Here is a 22,642-nt window from a genome sequence, read left to right as displayed (position 1 = left end):
GAGCCAGCACTCTAGAGCTCATGAGCCACAACTATTGAGCCCATGTGCCACAACTACTGAAGCCCTCGTGCCTAGAGCCCATGCTCCACAACAAGAGAAGCCACCACAATGAGAAGCCTGCACACCACAATGAAGAGTAGCCCCTGCTTGCTGCAGCTAGAGAAAGCCCATGCGCAGCAACAAAGACTCAACACATCCAATAAATAAGTAAATGAAGAGATAAATAAATGAATTTATAAAAAAAAGACAAACATCATTCCATGATATTTAAAAAAAAGTCAATAGATATTGTACTTCCCGCTCTTTTTGGCAGTGAACTTTGAAGAGAACAAGTCTTATTCTATAGCAATCTTTATTTTTATTTTTAAAAAGTATTTTAAGCTTCTGATAGTCAATTAAGTACATTAATGTTGGTCTCACAATTTCAAATTATAATTTTAGATATCTTATATGGCTTAGAAATTGGCTTACTTTTTACCTTCAATTATTATTCTTTAGCATTTGTTTTGGTTTCACTTAGTAATATCAGTTATCAATGTTAGCAGTTCATTGTCTCTTACTTGTTAATAACCTCTCTTGTTTTTTCTATTTCCTTTATGTTTAGTAAAGATCTTCCATATGTATTCCTCACATTACAATTTTGACTTTTATACTAATTCTACTAACTGCTTCCAGTGGAAATTTAGTTTACTCACCTGTAGTCATCTTTAACTCCACTACTCTCACAGTTTATTCAGATGACTATTCTTACTTTGCCCTCAGTCTTCATAACTATTTTTCATAGTATATATGCTTTTCTTAACAGAAGAAAACAATTATGTCAAACTAGATTCTTTAATTTTTAGCAGATCTCGTACAAATGTATATTTTCCTACTTCGATATTATTGTTTTCTTCCTCTATGTGGCAAAATTTTATGGGCCCTATGTTGAATTTTATGTGAATTAATATGCATGAGAAAAATCTTAAGCAATCTTAATAGTTGCCTACAAAATGGTAGGTTAACTCTGTTTTTTATCTTCTTGCCACTTGCCACTCCACTTCAAGGTCTTACTTGGTAGACTCAATGATACAAATGTTTTGTGCTCATTCAATGCATAGATACTCCAAGAAGAGCGGAAACATATCTGGGGCTACGGATAATCTCTGACCCCCAAATAACACACAGAGTGTTTCCTGTGAGGATGTGAGTCCTGCCTGTGCCTCTGGCCAAGTTCATATCATGGGCTGTGCCTCCTACAGTCACAGACGTCATGAAGGATAATGACTGCTGGGTAAAATTCATGTTCTCAAAGAGAAATCTAGCCAAATTTCATGGTTTTCAATCTGCTAAAAATAGTTTATATGGAAATCCTGGCTTCTGCCATTTCATTTTCAATAATAAGCTCTATTTTCACTTACATTAAAGAAGATACTATACTTCTCTTGAAGTTGATTTAAAAAGACAGCAGCTATCTATTAAGTAGACCTCAATAGGGACTAACACATTGAAAATGAAATTTTGATCATGTGTGCTCATAACTCTATTAAAATTGATAAAGTTAGCACCCCTTATAATTAGCATCATCAATGATATGAGAGCCCACCTATACTTCTTTGAAGATACCTAGGCTTACAGATAAAACTAGTTTTAATTCTGCCAATATAACTGTATTCATCATTCATATTTGGTGTACAAATATGAAAGGCATAACTACTAACTGGCTTTACATGTGTAATTAATCTCTGTCACCTTATTTTATTTGATACCTTGTGCCAAGCTAAATAAATATGTTAAGAGAAGAACAAACCTGACTCTATATTAAATCTGTTTCTTTAGCTCTGACCTTTGTGCTCTGTTGCCTGTGCTTAGTCATGCTGGTTCTGAGCCTTTGTAAAAGAATGTTGCCTGTAGTCTGATGTATACATGATAGCCCATTCTCAAGGCTTTATCTCCCAGGCTTGATTTTTAAAGGTAACACTTTTCATTCATATAGAGATAAAAAAAATTGCAGAACAGAAAATAACATTCGTCTGGTTGGAGGTTTACAGGAACACCATGATCAGGCCCATGAGGACAGTGCAAGAGCAAAGGATTTTCACATCCCCTGAGGGGAGGATGTCTGGCTGGCACCAGGAAGTTTGCAACCAACCACATCCCCCCCCCTCCTTTTAGTATAAAAGAAGCTTGAATTCCAGCTCTGGGAAGATGGCTCTTTGGGACACCACTCCATCATCTTCTCAGTCTGCTGGCTTTCTGAATAAAGTCACTATCCCATGCCCAAACACCCTGTCTCCAGATTTATTGGCCTGTTGTACAACAAGCAGTATAAGCTTGGACTCAGTAACAAGTACATTTATGGAAGCATAAATATATGGAACCTATAGATAGGTTGGTAGATGGATGGATGAATGAATAGATAGATGATACGTTATTTTGTTTGGGCACATCTAATGCCTAACATTGACAGATTGTTTATGAAGCAATAAATATGGATTACTCTGTAGTTCATCATAACATATTATACTAATTCACCTTTAGTTGTCTAGCATTCATATAGTAGGAGATATTCTATTCCTAATTAAATGAAAATGCAGTGAAGTGTTATTTTGAAAAGCAGGTTAAACTTTTTTTTTCTCTCTTTTTAACTTGTGTATGCTCACTATAGGCATTTGATGCTTTCTGGGTGTGCCTTAGGTCTGAGTAAATTGGAAAAACTTCTCTCTGCCAAATCTTCTATATGACACAGATTCCTATTGTCAACCTTTATTTTTCTGCTTAAAGATCTCACTAACATTAATGTACTCCCTGAAAAGAAAAGCATTTCAAAGTGATTTCTGAAACTCTACATTCCTATATAAACACTAAAGATAAAGGTAGTTTGAAAAATTATTGCAACCCTTGGATATCTTTTATAAAGATGAATTTAAAACAACAAAAGGACAAATTGGAAGATAAGGTATAATGTCTGTGTCATTTTCTGATACTTTTTTTGTTTGGATCTCTGAAATAAGACTGCAATCATTTCATTGTTATTTTTATTGTGATTAGTTGCCTTTTTTTTTTTTTTTTACAGAATTTAAATTTAAAGGTATGAATTTCTTATTCATGAAACCAGTCCAGGATTACCTTTAAGTTGCAGCCAAATAACAGAAGATAGAGAAGCCACATCATTTCCTGAAGTATACAAAAACAAAATATTTTCCCTCTGTTAAAATTTTGGCCGCTGTTTTATAATACTTTTAGATTTAGTCAGCATTTTTGAAGCTTGTGCAGATTAGAAATCTCTTAAGAAGTGCCCTGACAGCAAGAAAAGCCCTGTTATCTTCTATTCATAAAAATGATTATTTTGGACTTGCACTTTCCTTCAGTAGCTTTGGAAGCTTGTTTATTTAATGTAGCAGCAGACTACAATTTTCAGAGAAATTAGAAAACTACAAAAATATAAAGAAATTATGCAGTGTCTACCCATAGGGAAATTATTAAATAAAAGGAAATTCCCTGACTACACATATGCAGAATATTACTGGCTTATCAAGTTACATTATGAGTGCAGAAGTAATGCAGTACCTGATTGAAAGAGAATGCAATTTGAGAACTACATCATTTAAAGTATAATGATATGCAGAAAAAAAAAAAAAAACAGGAACGAAAACTTCCCAGGTATGGCTGGAACTCACACAGTATTTATCAATATTTTGGATGGTGACCATATTATTTGTCACTGGCTGCTTTGGCCTCTACCCATCCTTAGGCTGCCTGGACAATTAATGCTTCCTGGGATAGCAAGGCAACAGGTGGTAAAACAGAAACTCTGAACACCTCAAACACTCTTCCTAACCACTTTCTTATTATGCCCGCTGACATTATAAACACAGAAAATATCAATTTAGAAAATACAAAATATTATAAACAGAAAATATCATTGTTCTAATTGGAACAATGTCATTTTCATACCTAAACCTATATAAAATAAAATACACATTTATCTCAACCTCTGTTTCCATTTACTCACAGTTGCTTAATGGTTGAAAGTACTGTACAGTGTGCATGTTTCACACTTTCACATCAGCAGTGAAGCTGTGGGGGATTACCTCAATCTCTGCCAAATATAGGCATCTTGCTGTCACTTGTTGTTTCTTGTTTATGGGTACCTTGCCTTTCACAGGGCCTTTTAAATCTCAGTTTCACCCCCTTCATCCTTCAAGGCTCAGATCAAATATTATGTTCTCTAATTCCACAGGCAAAATTATTGACTACACGCTGAGAGAGTCTTCACTGAATTAAAAAAGTGAGCTTCTACTTTCTTTAAATTAAAAATTAGGGCCCAGAAACTCATGGAAATACACATATAGCTTCAAAAGTTACCATACAATGTCTTTAATATTGATAAAACTATATTACTGATGTCCTTAAGATTCATTGAAATGAAAACATACAAAAAATCCTACCTAACAAGCAGTAATAATTCTTTCTTTGAAAGAACTAAAACTGCTTTAAATGAAAAGAAAAGAAAAATATCAAAATAAGTTATCAATGATAATGTGTCCTATTTATGTTGGGTAGTTTCACATTAAAATTGGGAACCACAGTTTAAATTCTTTGTGGTCTTGTGTTTTTTGATATTTAAGTAGAGTTTCATAGTTTTGTGTTTTCTTTGTTTGGATGGCAGCTGGTTTGTTACCCAGTTTATTGCTGGTTATTTCACTGGGAAAATGCAAAAAAAATGAAATTAAAGCCTGGAAGAACTCAAAGAGTCTTATATTCTAGTAATATTAACCACATTCTGTTAATGTGCTGGATTTCTCTCAGGAAGCTCAAGATCCCTTCAATAACTCATCACAGCAATTCAGGCAAGTAGACAAAGGGGAAATAGAATGCCAACCGATATAAAGGAAAATTGAAAAATAAGTAAGGTGCTTTATAGACATTACCATCTCTGGTTGAAACAGGACCAAAGGCCATTTCTCCTTTAGCTAATTTGGCCCAGAGTCAGTGATGTTCATGCTTATATTTTTACGGCCATTTTCTTTGGAATACTCCACCGTGTACAAAGGAGCTCAACATAAACGATACATATATCCATACAAATGTCTCACATATAAGATGAATATATCGGGTCGTTTGTCTTGGAAAGTTAATTTGCATTACTTCTGATGAAAAGCTGTTCATCCTCCTTATTACAAGATGGTTATTTTATAATACTTTGATATAAACATTTGACCTTTAGGAACCTAGTTCTTTGCGAGGAAATCCCAGATGTGCACACAATTAGAACCAATGCTGCATATTCTGTGTTGCCAGATCGCTAATTAAATCCCTGCACATAACCTTTTTCCTCCTGAAATGCAACATTTAGTAAATTATTTTATAATTATGCAAACATTGTTTTGTATAGATTTTGCATTTTAATGACTTATGGGAAACCACAATTTAAAATGAAATCAGAATTGAAAGAAAATGTACTGCCCTCCAACCATAATAACACAGGCTACTTTCAGTTAGGCTACAATTCCTTTGTCTTTTTAAAAGTCATATATTTTCTCTTTAACTATGTTTTTTTTTTTGTCTTTTTTAGAAGAAGTTTAAATATAAACCTTCAAAGGAGAGAGAAGCATCTCCTAGTGTGAAGGACATCTGTCCTTTTCCCCATAGCCTTTGCTTTATTGTTACCTCTCGAATATGTTTCTATTGCTCCTGTGTGGTTACCTTAGGCCTCAGTAAGCAAGTGTCCAGGGATTAATGTAAGCAGAGCTATTATTCCCAATATTATTCCCTGTATTTCAGCCAGTCAGAGAGCAGAGTGGTATGTTATTAAAAGAAGTACATATGTAGTCTTTGCTAAATAAAATGAAATTGTTATGGGAGAATAATTATCTTAAAATAATTGAAGTTTTTGATTTGTTGAATATTTTGACCCCATACCCATTTTCTGCTTCTCAGAACATAATCAGTATACAGGAGCCTCAAACTTACATGTGATGGAATTCTATAAGCAGACACCTGGAGTGACTGGCTCAAGTTGTGGAGTAAACTGTGTGAAACATTTGATATCTCCATTGTCTGAGCTTTTTGCTAAATTCTCTGTGCTGTGATATACTTTATAAAATAAAAAGTAGGAGCTGATAAACAGGAGTCAAATATATTACAAGACTAACAATATCATAGGATGGATAGACAGATCAATGAATAGACCTATAGATGACAGATACATTCATATACCTTTATGTGTATATATATATATGCAATATAGACAGACATACATCTTTAAATATATTACTGCAAAGATATTTAACTTGTAGTTATAGTTCCTTCCTTCAACTCATTTACTCATCCCTTACAGTAAAAATCTTTTAAGTATAAAAGTGAAATAAAACTGCATTCAGAAAAGTAAGAAAATGGAGAATTCATCACAGCAGAAATGCTGAAAAGGATATTCTAAATAGTGATTATTATAGGTTTGGTAAAAGAAACCTGTTGGAGGCTTGGAGATACAGAAAAGAAATAAAAGCAATAAAATGGCACAATGTGAGCAAGTCTAGATATGTATTGGGTGTATAAAATGATAACAATAATAATGTCTTGAACAGTTTTGAATATATGCAGAACAACATATGCAAAATATGCACATATCTAGAGAGAGTTAGATGTGGTTAAAAAGGTTAAGGTCTGTCTATGGTCTGGAATGTGGTACAAGTACTAATTTTTGTTAATATATGGTAAGCTAACTATAAAGGTTATAACCCATATGATAAGCATGTGAAGAGCAGTGAAAGTGTGTGTAAATATCAATTAATATGGGGAAATGGAATGACAATATATTAATCCACCCAAAAGAATATAAGAAAAGAGAGAAAATGTAACTGAGGATGGATGAAACAAATGTAAATCAAATAGTGAGGTATATTTAAACCCAGATACAAAATGATTATGCTAAATATGGAGTAAAATCTACATACAGAAGAAAAAGGCAAAAATAATGTTAGATAAAGGAGTATCTCATAAAAAGGTATTAAATGAGAAAATATGTATATTTTACAATAATATGGATTATAAGACAAACTGAAGATTTTTGAACATATTCTAAATGGCAAAGATCAAGTAAAAAAGACAAAATTTTGGAAAAACTAGGTGGAACTTATTAAGAAATAATTGTAATGAGGGTCCCTAACTTAATCATACTGAGTGTATATATGTAAACACATTTATGTTTATGTGTATGTTTACATCTATGAAGAAATATAGGAGAATCATTCCATCAAAGACACATCAGAGTCCAATATACAAACTGAAACATTTTTGTTCTTGAATACTATTCCAAATATTTGAATTTGTTACATCTGAAATGGCACCTAAAAATCTTTTTATGTTAAGCTCTTGAGACTACTCTTCTCCCAAACCTGATAAGTAAATCATAGAAAAGGAAGTTTTAAATAATAATCACAGACCATGGATTGATGTATTATGTCCAAATGTCCAAGTATTATTCTTGCAAGAATTGTGATAAGCTAAGCCAGTCACAGCAGGTAAGTCATATGAAGCCAACACTCCTATTCTCATCCTCAATGCATGAACTACTAACAACTGACAGGACTGTTTCTGCTCGATTGTAGAGATGCTTCTTAGCCTCTTTCGCTTCAGACCCCCAGTAGCCACTTGTAATCCTCTACAGCTGGCAAAATTGTAAAAAGATGACTTCACTTCTTTATATACTTTCAAAATAAAAGAAGAAATATACCAAAGAGCAATTATCGATGACCCTGTTCTGTGTTAAGGATGCAGTAACTGGAAATTAATAACCAAAGAATAAACAAAATTGCCAAGTAACTTAGAAAGAATAACTTAAAATGCCATATTGACTCATGGATGAAATTGGAAATCAAACATGAAATAACAGTCTACTTAGAAAACACTGCAAAGAATGCATATCAAATTTCTAGAATATAACAAAGAATACCCAGAGTAATATCTCTAGCCCCCAATTTTGTATTATCAAATAACAAAGAAAATTTGTTAATTTGTAAATTAACTAAGGGTTAACAAATACATAAAAATTAAAGAAAGCAAAGAGCAAGACATTGTAAAGTTTAGTAAAACTAGAGAAAGGAGTTCTATAATTAACTGTATTTTGTATTAAAAAAGCAGAAAAAAACTTGAAAATTGTTAAATATCCAGATAAGTTCCTTGAAAATAGCAATAATTGTATAAAACTCTAGCTATTCTAATTAGAAAACACAAATGCATATAAAAATCAGAATACAATTAAATAAACATTTAGATAAAATTATTTTTAAAATGCCAATGATATTAATAATTATCTCAAGTCATGTAAATTAGTAAACTGACTCAATAAAGTCCTGGAAAGTGTTAAGAAATGTATAAAATAACTAACCTTCCTAAGAGTAATAAGCAGAAATAATTATTTTGTTGACTGTTAGCAAACCCTAAGGAATTCTTTCAACCTTTCAAACCATTTTATTTTAAGTATTTCAGGGTACAGAGTAAGAAGAGTTTTCCACTTCTTTGTGTAAAATAGGTACAAAACTCTAAGACTGAAAACAAATTTCTGGAAATACATAAAATTTCAGGGAGTGATGGTCAGAATGGGACAAAACAACTGGTTTGTGGGAGATGAAGCACAAAGCAAAAGAGGAGCTGTGACCTTGAAGTGCCCTTCAGAACAAGCCATCCTCACCACGGGGCGACAGGGAAAGGTATTGGGTGGGTCACTGCAGGTCAAGTTCTCTGTGTGGTAATTCCTGTAGCCCCTTCTCAGAATGTCCTACTGCTGCTGGAGACATCATGGGGTCACATTGCTCAACTGTACTTTTACTAGTTCATGTTTATTCACTGACTGAAACAAATTATAAAATGTATCTTTAAAAAAGCAGACCCCTGTATCTGCATCCTTGTTCTTGTCACTGAGTTCATCAGTACCATTTTTAGATACAGAGAGTGGACTGGAGAACTCGAGCTTTGGGAGGGGGTGGGGGGTGAAGGGGAAGCTGAGACGAAGTGAGAGAGTAGCACAGACATATATATACTACCAACTGTAAAATAGATAGTCAGTGGGAAGTTGTTGTATAACAAAGGGAGTTCAACTCGAGGATGGAAGATGCCTTAGAGGACTGGGATGGGGAGGGGGGGGTGGCTTAAGGGGAGGGGGAGTCAAGGAAGGGAGGGAATACGGGAATATGTATATAAAAACAGATGATTGAATTTGGTGTACCCCCAAAAAATAATAAATAAATAAATTAATTAAAAAAAAGCAGACCCCTTTAATTTATAAAGTAATGAGGGGAGACAGTTCTGCAGATCAGAACAGAAGCCGTTCACAGTGGTGGGAACTGACCATCTATCACTCAGTCAACTGGATGACCCTCCTAGGACAGGCACAGCCAGGAGAGTTGAAGTAGCCTTAACCCACCTGTTCCTGAAAGTTTTTCATTCACTCACTTTAAACATTGAAAAATGAAAGAAAGATTTTAGTTTTCCCCATAGAAAAAAGGGCTGTGACATTGTGGAGCTGGTGCATTCCTGAATGTCCCTCAACATAGTAAAATGCAAGCAAAAAATGAAAGTTGTTAACTACATATTTTAAAAGTAAATAAAGTACACATAAAATCCGCTATTGTATCTGTATAGAAGTATTGAAAAATTATAAAAGTAAATAAATGTTACTCTATAAATGGCTATTGTGCCATGTTATTACTTCCCCTTTTATTTCTATTTAAAATGTTTTATATTGGAAATGGAAAGTTTCCACCTTATTTTTTATCTACATAATATCAAGCCAACACCACATGGCAGGGTGACCTAAATTCCCATGAAATTCAGGATCAAGAAGATGGCCACTGTTATCACTAGCATTGTACTTAATCCTAGAAATTTGACCAAACAGTATCATAAAACCAATTCAGTAAATTTAAAAAATCTATGCTTATTCACAGATAATACTGTTATCTCCCTGGAAAGAGATAAGTGAAACTGTCTTTAAATTATAAAAAACTGTAATAAGGAAAGATACAGTTCCCAGAAGAAAAAAATTTGATGAAAAGCCTGTAAAAAATATCCCAAAGATAATTTCAAATTGTAAATACTCAAAATTTTTTATTACTCCAAGAAATGAAAATCAAAATCAGATACAACTTTGTGTTTCAGATTGGAAAAACAATCAAATGGGTATGGAATGTTTTTTATTCCCAGCTGGGAAGTGAGTCATATGAATTATTTTTATTATATACCAATGGTAAGTGCTATGTAAAGTGTGGTTAAACTATGTGAAAAATGTATACAAAATACATACTTACTGATCATATAATGGATAACTGTAATATTCAGTCTTGAAATATAAAATAGTAGATTGCTCATTGATTATATTTGTGTACATATATATGTAGGTGTACATATATAGGTGTACATATATGTGTGTACATACATGTGTGTATATTTGTGTACATATGTACACAAATAAATTAAGAAAATACCAAATGACATTTTCTGTTAGTAATGATATTAAGAAGAGGTAAATTTCATTTTTTATTCTATTTTATGTATAATTTGCTGGTTAACATTATATTTTTGCCAAATTTTGAAAGATACCGACAGATGATTATATGTATGTTTTTTCCTGTCAGATACAACTATTTCAATAACACTAGCATATTTTATGCTATCTTATTTTTACTAAGAACATGTTTGAAATGTGAAATAAGAAGTAATGGGACCAACTTTTTAGCAAGCTTACCAGAATTTGTGCACTCAAATATGTTTTCATCTTTAAAAAACTAACATGGATGGCCAGGTTATTCCAATGATATCACCATTTCCATTCTTAGGACTTATCTTTTTAAATTGCCACCAAAAGCTTCAACATATTACTTTAAACATTGAATAGGAAAAATATTTTTTCATTTTAATATGGAAATCCAAATAACTTCTAGAGTTGGGTCTACTTCATTAAATGGGATCTCAAACAGCATAAAACTTTTTTTCATTGTTTTACTTAAAGTTAGGTGTGATTTAAAAGTGACAGTTATATTTTCTTCCTGTGTTGCCTCTGTACTGATTTTTATAAGGCAATTATAATAAATAAGTTTTGAATGTATTATGAACAATCACTTCAGTATAAGACCAAGCATAAAATCTCAAATAACATAAATTTGAATGTTTAATCTTTGATATTTTAATATCAAAAGCTGTCTTTTTACTACTTAGCCACTGTGAATCTTGTCCTCTTTTACAGATAATATAGAATGGTTGTGATTTTATGTTTTATTTTTTAATCTTATTAACGTGAGAGCATTAAACTGACCTCAGAAGTACTGAATTGAAGTTTTGTTTTTAAACCAGGAAAAAATTGGCACTGGATTTGCTTAGGCAGCTAAACAGGAGGTTGAAGGGGGAACTGAAGCTGTTTAGGCACAATTATTGGGAGGTTATGGTTGCCTGTTTTCTCTTCAGAACTTTGACATATACATTTCACTCTCAGTGGTACAGCCTGGGCTTATTAACCTCATCTACATGAGCCAAAGCTGTGCAGTCAGCAATGTAATTGCCCAAAGAAGCAATCCTATTATTCCAAGTGAAGATATTTTCACTTTGCCAAATGAGAAAGGAGGCTACAATACCAATCATTAAACACATTTGAAATATGTTAAATAAATGTATTAACCGCATTATCCACTAGACAATTTGATTTCTCAGGACATACTTGTCTGTAAATGCTGGGACATATTTGCCAAAGGAATAGCCACTTAAATGTGTACCTGTTGTTCCACTTTTGCAGCGCACAGATTTACCTTCTGCGGTTTCAATTTCACAGATGTGTCTTTCATATCTTTGCAGACAGCTACAATTGCAGGTGTGCAAATGGACCAGGCAGAGGCTGTGCACTGATGTACTCTGGTTTCCTAAGTAATCATCAACATTGAGAATACAGACTCTAAATATGTGACCAAGAGAACAGCTGCATCTGAAAAGAAAAGAAAAAATAGTCATGTAATTTAACATGTTTAAATGTTTATTGCATATTTATGTAAATCCATAGGATGAGAATATATTAAAGAAGGTTGCGGGGTGTACATTTAAAATATTCTTGTAGAAAGTGTCCTTTCTTGGCAAAATTTCATTTTGCTTATCATGCAGAATGATGCTTGAAAAGAATTTTGGCAATAGGCAGATCTAGACTCAAGCATGGGTCATGCCACTTAATTCCTATGTGACCTGCTGAGGCGAAATGATGGAGTGTGTGTGTGTCAGGATTTTTGCAATAATGTGCTGTAAAGTTTTCTAGCGTGAGTGCCTGAAAATTATGACAGTTTTTGATATTAGTATAAGTGCCTGAAGTTAAGTTTTTGGTTGCCAAGGCATTCATTTCAAAGATATTCATCTTAAATAAACACACTGCAGGCTACATGACTAGATAAAAAAACAAGCTGTCCCACCCATGAAGTTCCCCTTTTTAGAAAGCCCTGCTTGACCTTGATAAGTAACCTCTTGTGGGACCCTGTTTTCCCTTCCTGCTCTTTAATTCCCACTTTCACATTTTAAATTCACCAATAGAATGAACCCTGAAATCCTCCACCCCATAAAGGCAGAACCCCAGGTCTGCTCTGTCTCTTTAAGTGAGAGGCAACCTTGCTGTGTGGTCCCAGGGGTACCATGTACCCTCCTCCACAATCCCTGGTGTTAAAACCTGTTTTGTCAAAGTTCTCTGACAGTTACTGCTGAGGTGCATATCACAACCAAGATAAAAACCACAAGGGCCAGTCCTGTGGCAACATTGGCTCCAGCTGGGGAAATGTCCCTGGTAGCTGCCACAGGTAGTGCAGGCCAGGTGATGGCCCTGGGCATTCCCAGACAATGGCATCACTATTGACAGGTGATCCAGCACAAAACAAGTTTGAAATATTTAATCTCATGCCAAACAATAGTAGGTTTTTAATTAATACTAGATTCTGTTGATAGTATTCATTCATTCATTCCTGTATTCATTCCATAAGTATGTGATTGCATGGTCTATGTGATTGGCATTGACCTAAATCAGTTATTACTGAGGTAAACACATTTCTGGCCTTACCTCAGGGAAGGTACCCTCTGCTTACCTTCCTATAACACTCATAGGTTTTACTGCAAATGCTTGAGTATCTCAGTCCTCCAATTGCCTATAGTGTAAGTGCTCTGAATGGCTGTCTTGTTCCCTCTGAATTCCTATTGCCAGCATATATGCTAGTATGTGCCAGTTCCTAGCACAGAGAGATGACCCAAGAAAACTTGTTCAATGTGTAATGATTGAATAAACAAATGAGGTGCTGGAAAGACACTCAGAATATGCAGGGGAAGGTGACAAGTAGATTATTACATTATCTCTGTGATTGGATTAAGTACAACTATTCTGGAATTCTTAAAAGAGGAAATTAATCTAATCTTACATGGTGGGATAATGAAGTAGGAGGAGTATTATGATATATATTGTGTGTGTATGTGTGTTTACTATTACATATAATGGACTGTTCAATATTTTACATGTGTGTACTGTTACACATAATGGACTATTCAATATTTTTTGTGTGTATACTATTACACACAACAGATTATTCAGTATTGTAGGTGCATGTGTATACTATTACACATAATGGATTATTCAGACTCAATTTTTCACTCAGTACAATTATTCGTCTAAGATGTAGATGAAGGGCAATGCCAAGTATTTCTCATATAATCCTTTAAAAACTATATTGGAATTTTTAAATATCTATATTTTTTGAGTACATGAATGAAATTCATTGAGTCATTTAACATTATTTAAGTATAGATTTCAATGATTTTGAAAATCCTGATGAGATTTTGTTTTAACAACATGCACACAAAATTAATTCCTATGATAATTTCAATTTAGCCTATACTTTCTAGTAGATTTTAATGTGGTTTTCTCTACTGCAAGATAATTGTGAAATATAGTCTGTGTTTCATGTAAATGTATTTGAAATGTCTGTAGGTTTAATGGTGAGAGCCAGATTGGCTATCAACAGAGGAGAAACATTTTTTACTGAAGTTAGATACTGGTTTTTAGCTTGTCTTTATTTTATATGCTCACATCTTTTTGACTACTTCAGTTATTTATTAACTGTATTGAACAAATATTCTTGGGTCTTCTTTATATGGTAGTTATCACCTTAGGTAATGTGGATTATGAGATGCAATTTTAATGATTATGCATTATATAGTATATCACATTTATTCCTTCAGATATTGCATATATGCACATATAAGACATAAGAAAAAGAACTTGTTTAGGTGAGAATGATATCTAATATATACCAATAATCTTTGGTCTAAAGTGTTATGATTTTCAAGTATCCCTTGCCAAGTATTCAAAGGACAATTAAAATAATCATATAAACATGATAATAAGTTGAGAAGAGCAATGTCAAATCACTCTGTTATTATTAATGAAAATTAACCTACTGAACCTAAGTCATTACACTCATAAATGTATATGATGGCAGGTGTTTGGAGCCAGCAAGGATGTCAAAGTTCAGTTAGTTTAAACCTTTCTTCTTGTTGTTGTAAAAACTTGACCATTTAATGCAACTTGCCAAGGATCACTGAGATGGTTAATGGCAGGCAGTATAGTGAATGCTTTGACATATTTAAAGCACCAGACATGGTTCTAATTCTTCTCTAATTCATTTTATAAATGATTTTCTCTTTTTATATATAATTAAAATAAATATTAAAAGTATATATTTTTATTAATAAATATTTTTCTTATCTGTAAAATCATCAGTATTAGGTCTACTCCATAAAGGAGGATTAAGAATATTAATTGTTCTCCTCCTCCTACCGCGGGGCCAGAATCCCTGAGGGAGTCCAGCTGCGCTTAAGTCTGGCCGGTGCCACCTATCTCCGCAATGCCCCCCAAGAAACAGGCTCAGGCCAGGGGCAGCAAAAAGGCGGAGCAGAAAAAGAAGGAGAAGATTATAGAAGACAAAACTTTTGGCCTAAAGAATAAGAAAGGAGCAAAGCAGCAAAAGTTTATCAAGGCTGTCACTCATCAAGTTAAATCTGGGCAACAAAATCCACCTCAGGTAGCACAGAGTGAAGCTGAAAAGAAGTTGAAGAAAGATGACAAGAAGAAAGAATTGCAAGAGCTAAATGAGTTGTTCAAACCTGTAGTTGCTGCTCAAAAAATAAGTAAAGGTGCAGATCCCAAATCCGTGGTATGTGCATTCTTCAAGCAAGGGCAGTGTACTAAAGGAGATAAGTGTAAGTTCTCTCATGACTTAACTCTGGAAAGAAAATGTGAAAAGCGAAGTGTTTACATTGATGCAAGAGATGAAGAGCTTGAAAAAGATACTATGGATAATTGGGATGAGAAAAAACTGGAAGAAGTAGTGAACAAGAAGCACGGTGAGGCGGAAAAGAAAAAACCCAAAACTCAAAGAGTGTGCAAGCATTTCCTTGAAGCTATTGAAAACAACAAATATGGCTGGTTTTGGGTATGCCCTGGAGGGGGTGATATTTGCATGTATCGTCATGCACTTCCTCCTGGGTTTGTCTTGAAAAAAGATAAAAAGAAAGAAGAGAAAGAAGATGAAATTTCCTTAGAAGATCTAATTGAAAAAGAGCGTTCTGCCCTAGGTCCAAATGTTACCAAAATCACTCTAGAATCTTTTCTTGCATGGAAGAAAAGAAAAAGACAAGAAAAGATTGATAAACTTGAACAAGATATAGAAAGAAGGAAAGCAGACTTCAAAGCAGGGAAAGCATTAGTGATCAGTGGTCGTGAGGTGTTTGAATTTCGTCCTGAACTTGTTGATGATGATGATGAGGAAGCAGATGATACCCGTTACACCCAGGGGACAGGTGGTGATGAGGTTGATGATTCAGTGAGCGTAAATGACATAGATTTAAGCCTGTACGTCCCACGAGATGTAGATGAGACAGGTATTACTGTAGCCAGTATTGAAAGATTCAGCACATATACTTCAGAAAAGGTTGAAAACAAATTAAGTGAAGCTTCCGGAGGTAGGGCTGAAAATGGTGAAAGAAGTGATTTGGAAGAGGACAACGAAGGGGAGGGACAGGAAAATGGAGCCATCGATGCTGTTCCTGTTGATGAAGATCTTTTTACTGGGGAAGATTTGGATGAACTAGAAGAAGAATTAAACACACTTGATCTAGAAGAATGACACCAAACAAGTCAATGAAAAAATTAAGCCAGCTCAGCATGAGTTGAAAATTGACTACATTAACTTTTTTCCACCTAGAATTCTTCAACAGGATGTTTGTTTCCCATGCTGATTCTGGAGAGCTTACTCTCCTCCAAAAAAGGAATATTCTTCCTACGTCTTGTCTTCTGACTTTGGCTACATCTCATAGTAAGTTCAGAGTAGTTCATGATAAATTAAAAATATAATGGTCATTGCAGAAAATGATTGTTGTAACTGTCCACTCAAATAGGAAGTGTAACTGCTTTTCCAGCTTTTGATTTTCATTGGGCATGTGTTATTACAAGGACAACATAAATTTAAACTACCCCTCATTTAATGCAGTTTTTAAAGAGTGATTTTATTTCCTTTGTATTTATATGTTTAAAAGACTGCCTAAGATATGAGCCTGTACTTCATAAAAGAAACTGCATATGCAGATTCAGTATTGTATATCTTGGGACAATTAGATGGACATTTAAAATGAAACTTCATTAATCTGACAGGATCAGCTGCAGTGCCCTGTGTTAAACTGTTTTGAACTATTCCCTTTTCTTTTTTGCCAATAAAGTTGTAAATAAAGACCATGATAAATTAAAAAAAAAGAATATTAATTGTTAATCTGCCACCAGCCATATCAAATGTGCTTATGTTTACGTGAAATAAAGTTATAGAACACAATTACTCCCCTTCAGTGCCCTCTTACTTGCCACCCCCATGACCCTGTAAAAAAATTAATTAGGTAAACTTTAAAGAACTGCCACATGGCATATAAATCTGTCCATATCATTCCTGGTTTAATCATATTTGTATATTAATTATTAATAATGCTCATTCACTTTCAAAATTATTTGGATTGGGACAGTAAATTACATGATGTCCTCATCATATAGTTACCACTTTGTTTTAATTTAATTTAATTAGTAATAATTTGTATTATTTTTTCCTATTCTATTTCTCATAACTTTTCAGAGTCAAACTGTTGTCCCTTTTAAACAGTACAGAATTAAGTTTGTCTTAGTTCTATATTCCAACTATTTTAATAGAAGTTACAGATACTGTGTGTGTTTGGGCATGTCTGTGTCTATAAAATCCTTTTGTTTCCTATTTTACTCTGTGAATTGTATTTGGTTTCTTTGTTTTATGAATTAGTTCGTGATGTGATATATCTTACAACTTGTAACATTTGTCAGATTTTGATCTTCCTTTTAAATTTATATAATCTACTTGGCCTTCTACTTCTTGGCTGAACAACTTCAGAAAATATCTACCCATATCTTGTAATAAAGACTAGAAAATTAGAACATTTGTGTATTTTACCATTTAACTTTAGTTCATTATATCTCATTTTATTATTTATTTTGCTTTTGTTTAATATATCAAATTAAATACTCAAATTTCCTTTGCTGTATTCCTCCTAAAATAATTTAAAAAATTGATACACCTACAGTTCATCCTAATGTGCTTAGTTCTAGGTTTGCTTGCTTGTTTTTTGGTATAATGGATACAGTCATGATTTGGGATCCTTTAACTTCACACCCACATTTAAATATACTCCACACTCACCTTTAATTCATTTCTGGAGGTTTTCCCTTTACCTTTGGCAGGATTCTTATGCTGAACAAAATTGTGTTTTATTTTGTTTACTTAAAGAGGAACTCACAACTTCTATATCCCTCTAGCATTCCTAGAGTATGTCAATTATATTTAAAGATTGTCTATTATATTTAGAAATCAATTCAGATGAGTAATGTGCCCTACTGAATACACTGAAAGTATGTGCTACATTCCTAAGAAATTCCTATGGCATTAATCAATTGGAGGTACTTCCATGGTGGTCCAGTGGTTAAGACTCCAAGCTTCCAGTGCAGGGGGCATGGGTTCAATCCTTGGTCAGGGAACTAAGATCCCACTTGCCTCTCAGTTTGGCAAAAATAAACAAATAAATAAATTTGAAAAAAATCAGTGAAAATTGTAGTTTCACAAGCAATTTCATATTGATTAACAGCTGTGACTATTACAGAGAAGGATTGCAATCATCTTTCATTTCATTTCCCTTAAGTTTATTGCACTTCATAGATATTTCTCTTTTTACAAATTGAAAATTTACAGCAACCTTGCATCAAGCAAGTCTATTGGCACATTTTCTAACAGCATTTGCTCAGTTTGTGTCTCTGTGTCACTTTTGGGTAATTATCCCAATATTCCAAAGTTTTTCATTATTATTATTTTGTTACTGTGATCTTTGATCAGCTGTCCTTGATGCTATTCTTGTAATCATTTTGGGGGATCATGGACCACACTCAGGTAAGACTGAGAACTTAATAGATAAATGTTGCATGTGTCTGACTGCTTCACCCACCTACTGTTTCCCTACCACTCTTCTTCATGGGCTTCCCTATTGCCTGAGAAAAAACAATATTGAATTAGGCCAATTCATAACCCTACCATGACCTCTAAGTGTTCAAGTGAAAAGAAGAGTCACGTGTCTCTCACTTTAAAACAAAAAACTAGAAATAATTAAGCTTAGTGAGGAAGGCATGACAAAAGCTAAGATAGGCCAAAATCCAGGCCTGTTATTAAAAACAGTTAGCCAAGTTGTGAATGTAAAGGAAAAGTTCTTGAAGGAAACACTGAAATAAACACATGAATAATGAGAAAGCAAAACAGCCTTATTGCTGATATGGAGACAGTCTGAGTGGTCTGGGCAGAAGATGAAACTAGCCACAACATTCTCTTAAGCCAAAGTCTGATCCAGAGCAAAGCCCTAACTCTCTTCAATTCTGTGAAGGCTGAGACAGGTGAGGAAGCTGAAGGAGAAAAGTTTGAAGCCAGTAGACGTTGGCTCAATTGTTTAAGGAAATAAACCATCTCCACAACATAAAAGTGCAAGGTGAAGAAGCATGTGCTGATGTAAAAGCTGCAGAAAGTTATCCAGAAGATGTAGCTAAGATATCATAAAGGTGGCTGTACTAAACAACAGATTCTCAATGTAAACAAAACAGCATTTTATTGGAAGATGATGCCATCTAAGACATTCATAGCTGGAGAGGAGAAGTCAGTGACTGGTTTCAAAGCCTCCCAGGACAGGCTGACCCTCCTGAAGCTGGTGATTTCAAGTTGAAGTCACTGCTCATTCTCCATTTAAAAATCCTTGGGCTATTAAGAATTAAGCTATATCTACTCTGCCTGTGCTATATTAATGGAACAACAAAGCCTTCATGACAGCACGTCTGTTTACAACACAATTTACTGAATATGGTAAACCCACTGTGGAGACCTACTGCTCAGAAAAAAAAAAAAAAAATTCAAAGTATTACTGCTCATTGTCAATGTACATGGTCACCCAAGAACTCTGACAGCAATGTATAATGAGATTCATGTTGTTTTCATGCCTGGTAACACAACACCCATTCTGCAGCCCATGGATCAAGGAGTTACTTTGACTTTCAATTCTTATTATTTAACAAATATGTTTAATAAGGCTCTAGCTGCCACAGGTAGTTATTCCTCTTATGGGTCTGTGCAGAGTCAATTGAAAACATTTCATCATCCTAGATGCCATGAAGAATGATCATGATTCATGTGAAGAAGTCAAAATACCAACATTAACAGGAGATTAGAAGAGTTGATTCTAACCCTCATGGATGAATTTGAGGGGTTCAAAACTTCAGTAAAGGAAGGAATTACAGATGTTGTGGAAACAGCAGGAGAACTGGAATTAGAAGTGGAGCCTGAAATGTGACTGAATTGCTGCAATCTCATGATAAAACTTGGACAAATGAGTAGTTGCTTCTTATGGATGAGAAGAGAAAATGGTTTCTTGATATTGAATCTACTCCTGGTGAATATGCTGTAAAGATTATTGAAATGACAACAAAAGAGTTAGAATATTACATAAATTTAGTTGATAAAGCATGATCAGGGTTTAAGAGGATAGATTCCAATTTTGAAAGAACTTCTACTGTGGATAAAATGTTATCAAATTGCATTGCATGCTACAAAGAACTCATTCCTGAAAAGAAGAGTCAATTGATGATGAAAACTTTATTGTTGTCTCATTTTTCAGAATGTGCCACAGACACACCAACCTGCAGCAATCACTCTGGTCAGTCAGTAGCCATCAACAGTGAGACCAGACCCTCCACCAGCAAAAATTTTAAGATTCAGTGTGGGGAAGAAAGATTGTGGTGATGTAGAAGGACATGGAATGCATCCCTCTCCACAGATGCATCAGGGATACATCAAAAGATGCAATAATTCCCACAGAGAATCAGGTGAACACCAGCAGAAGACCTCAGAAACCAGAAAGGGCTGCAAAGATCCCAACATAATTGGGACAAGCAATCTCTGATGTATGGACTATTTGATCAGAAGTCACATAGGAGGCTCTGGGGAGGGAGCACCAAATACAGGATGCTAGACCACTAGGGAGTCCTCAGACACAAGGAAGATTAACTGCAGATAATTCTCATGGAGCCCTGTATCAGAGTCTAATCCCAGCTTCATTTGACTGTCTGCAACTGCCAGTGCTGAATACCTCACACCAAATTGCAAACAAGACAGGAACACAAACCCACCCATCAGCACACAGACTACCTAAAGCCATATTAACCTCACAGTTACCCTAAAACACACCATCTGACATGGCCAAGTTCATCAGAGAGAAAAGACTCAGAACCACACACCTCAAAGCAGGCACCAGACCCTTCCACCAAGAAGCCTATTCAAGACACTGGACAAACCCCACCACAGAGGGAAGAGTGCAGAAATAAGGAATTACCACTAGGCAGCATAGTGAAAGGAGACAATAAGTCCTGTAAATTAGACAAAATGAGAAAACAAAGAAACAACTTGCAGGCAAAGGAGCAAGAAAAAAACCCACAAAACCAAATAAATGAAGAAGAAATAGGAAAATTGCCTGAAAAAGAATTCAGAGTAATGATAGTAAAGATGATCCAAAACCTCAAAAACAAAATAGAGAAAGTACAAGAAACAGTTAATAAGGACTCAGAAGAACAAACAAACAGTAAAGAAACAGTAACAAACAACAAAATAACTGAAATTAAAAATACTCTAGATGGAATCAACAGCAGAATAACTGAAGCAGAAAAATGAGTAAGTGAGTTAGAAAATAGAATGGGGGAAATAACTGCCAGAGAGCAGGGAAAATAAAAAAGAATAAAAATAATTGAAGACAGTCTCAGAGACCTTGTTGACAACATTAAGCACAGCAACAGTCGGATCATAGGCATCGCAGAAGAAGAAGAAAAAAAGAAAGGGTCTGAGAAAATATTTGAAGAGGTTATTTTGGAAAACTCAGCAACATGGGAGAGAAAATAATTAACCAAATCCAAAAGGCACAGAGAGTCCCATAAAGAATAAACCCAAAGACAAATACACTGAGGCACATATTAATCAAACTAATGACAATTAAACACAAAGAAAAATATTAAAAGCAACAAGAGAAAATCAACAAATAACATATAAGGGAGAACCCATTAGGATAACAGCTGATCTTTCTGCAGAAACTCTGCAGACCAGAAGGGAGTGGCAGGATATACTGAAAGTCCTGAAAGAGAAAAACCTACAGCCAAGAATACTCTACCCAGCAAGAATCTCGTTCAGATTTGAGGGAGAAATCAAAAGCTTTCCAGACAAGCAAAAGTTAAGAGAATTCAGCACCACCAAACCAGCATTGCAATAACTGCTAAAGGAACTTTTCTAAGTAGGAAACACAAGAGAAGGAAAAGACCTACAAAAAGAAACTCAAAACAATTAAGAAAATTGTAATAGGATCATACATGTAAATAATCACCTTAAATGTAAATGGATTAAATGCTCTGACCAAAAGACACAGACTGGCTGAATGGATACAAAAACAAGACCCTTCTATATGCTGCCTACAAGAAACTCACTTCAGATCAAGGGCACATATAGACTGAAAGTAAAGGGATGGAAAAAGATATTCCATGAAAATGGAAGTCAAAAGAAAGCTGGGGTAGCAATACTCATATCAGACAAATTAGACTTCAAAGTAAAGACTATTACAAGAGACAAGGAAGGACACTACATAATGATCAAGAGATGAATCCAAGAAGAAGATATAGTAATTGTAAATATCTGTGCACCAAACACAGGAGCATTTCAATACATAAGGCAAATGCTAACAGCCATAAAAGGGGAAATCAACAGTAACACGATAATAGTAGGATATTTTAACACCCCACTCACATCAATGGACAGGTCATGCAAACAGAAAATAAATAAGGACACACAAGCTTTAAATGACACATTAGACCATCTCAACTTAAATGATATATATAGGACATTCCATCCAAAAACTACAGAATACAATTTCTTCTCAAGTGCACATGGAACATTTGCCAGGATAGATCACATCTTAGGTCATAAATCAAGCCTTGGTAAATTCAAGAAAATTGAAATTG

General features: G+C 34.4%; 2 protein-coding genes across 2 annotated transcripts in view; one reads left to right on the top strand and one right to left on the bottom strand.

Annotated features, from left to right (window-relative positions):
• Window positions 1-22,642, bottom strand: part of EYS (eyes shut homolog) — a 1,676,468-nt gene that overhangs the window by 1,491,787 nt on the left and 162,039 nt on the right. The window contains exon 9 of the mRNA XM_057737776.1: window positions 11,693-11,953. Coding sequence (XP_057593759.1) covers window positions 11,693-11,953 — 261 coding nt within the window. The remainder of the gene's footprint in view (window positions 1-11,692; window positions 11,954-22,642) is intronic.
• LOC130856025 (zinc finger CCCH domain-containing protein 15-like) lies at window positions 14,836-16,769 on the top strand. Its single transcript, XM_057740185.1, has one exon. The coding sequence runs from the start codon at window positions 14,895-14,897 to the stop codon at window positions 16,173-16,175; it is 1,281 nt and encodes a 426-aa protein (XP_057596168.1). The 5' UTR covers window positions 14,836-14,894; the 3' UTR covers window positions 16,176-16,769.

This window comes from Hippopotamus amphibius, chromosome 6 (assembly GCF_030028045.1).
Source record: "Hippopotamus amphibius kiboko isolate mHipAmp2 chromosome 6, mHipAmp2.hap2, whole genome shotgun sequence".
Classification (NCBI taxonomy): Eukaryota; Metazoa; Chordata; class Mammalia; order Artiodactyla; family Hippopotamidae; genus Hippopotamus; species Hippopotamus amphibius.
This window is presented reverse-complemented; position numbering and strand designations above follow the sequence as displayed.

Bases quoted from the DNA above. Each gene is read 5' to 3' on its own strand.
- LOC130856025 (XM_057740185.1), top strand. From the start codon at position 14,895: ATGCCCCCCAAGAAACAGGCTCAGGCCAGGGGCAGCAAAAAGGCGGAG.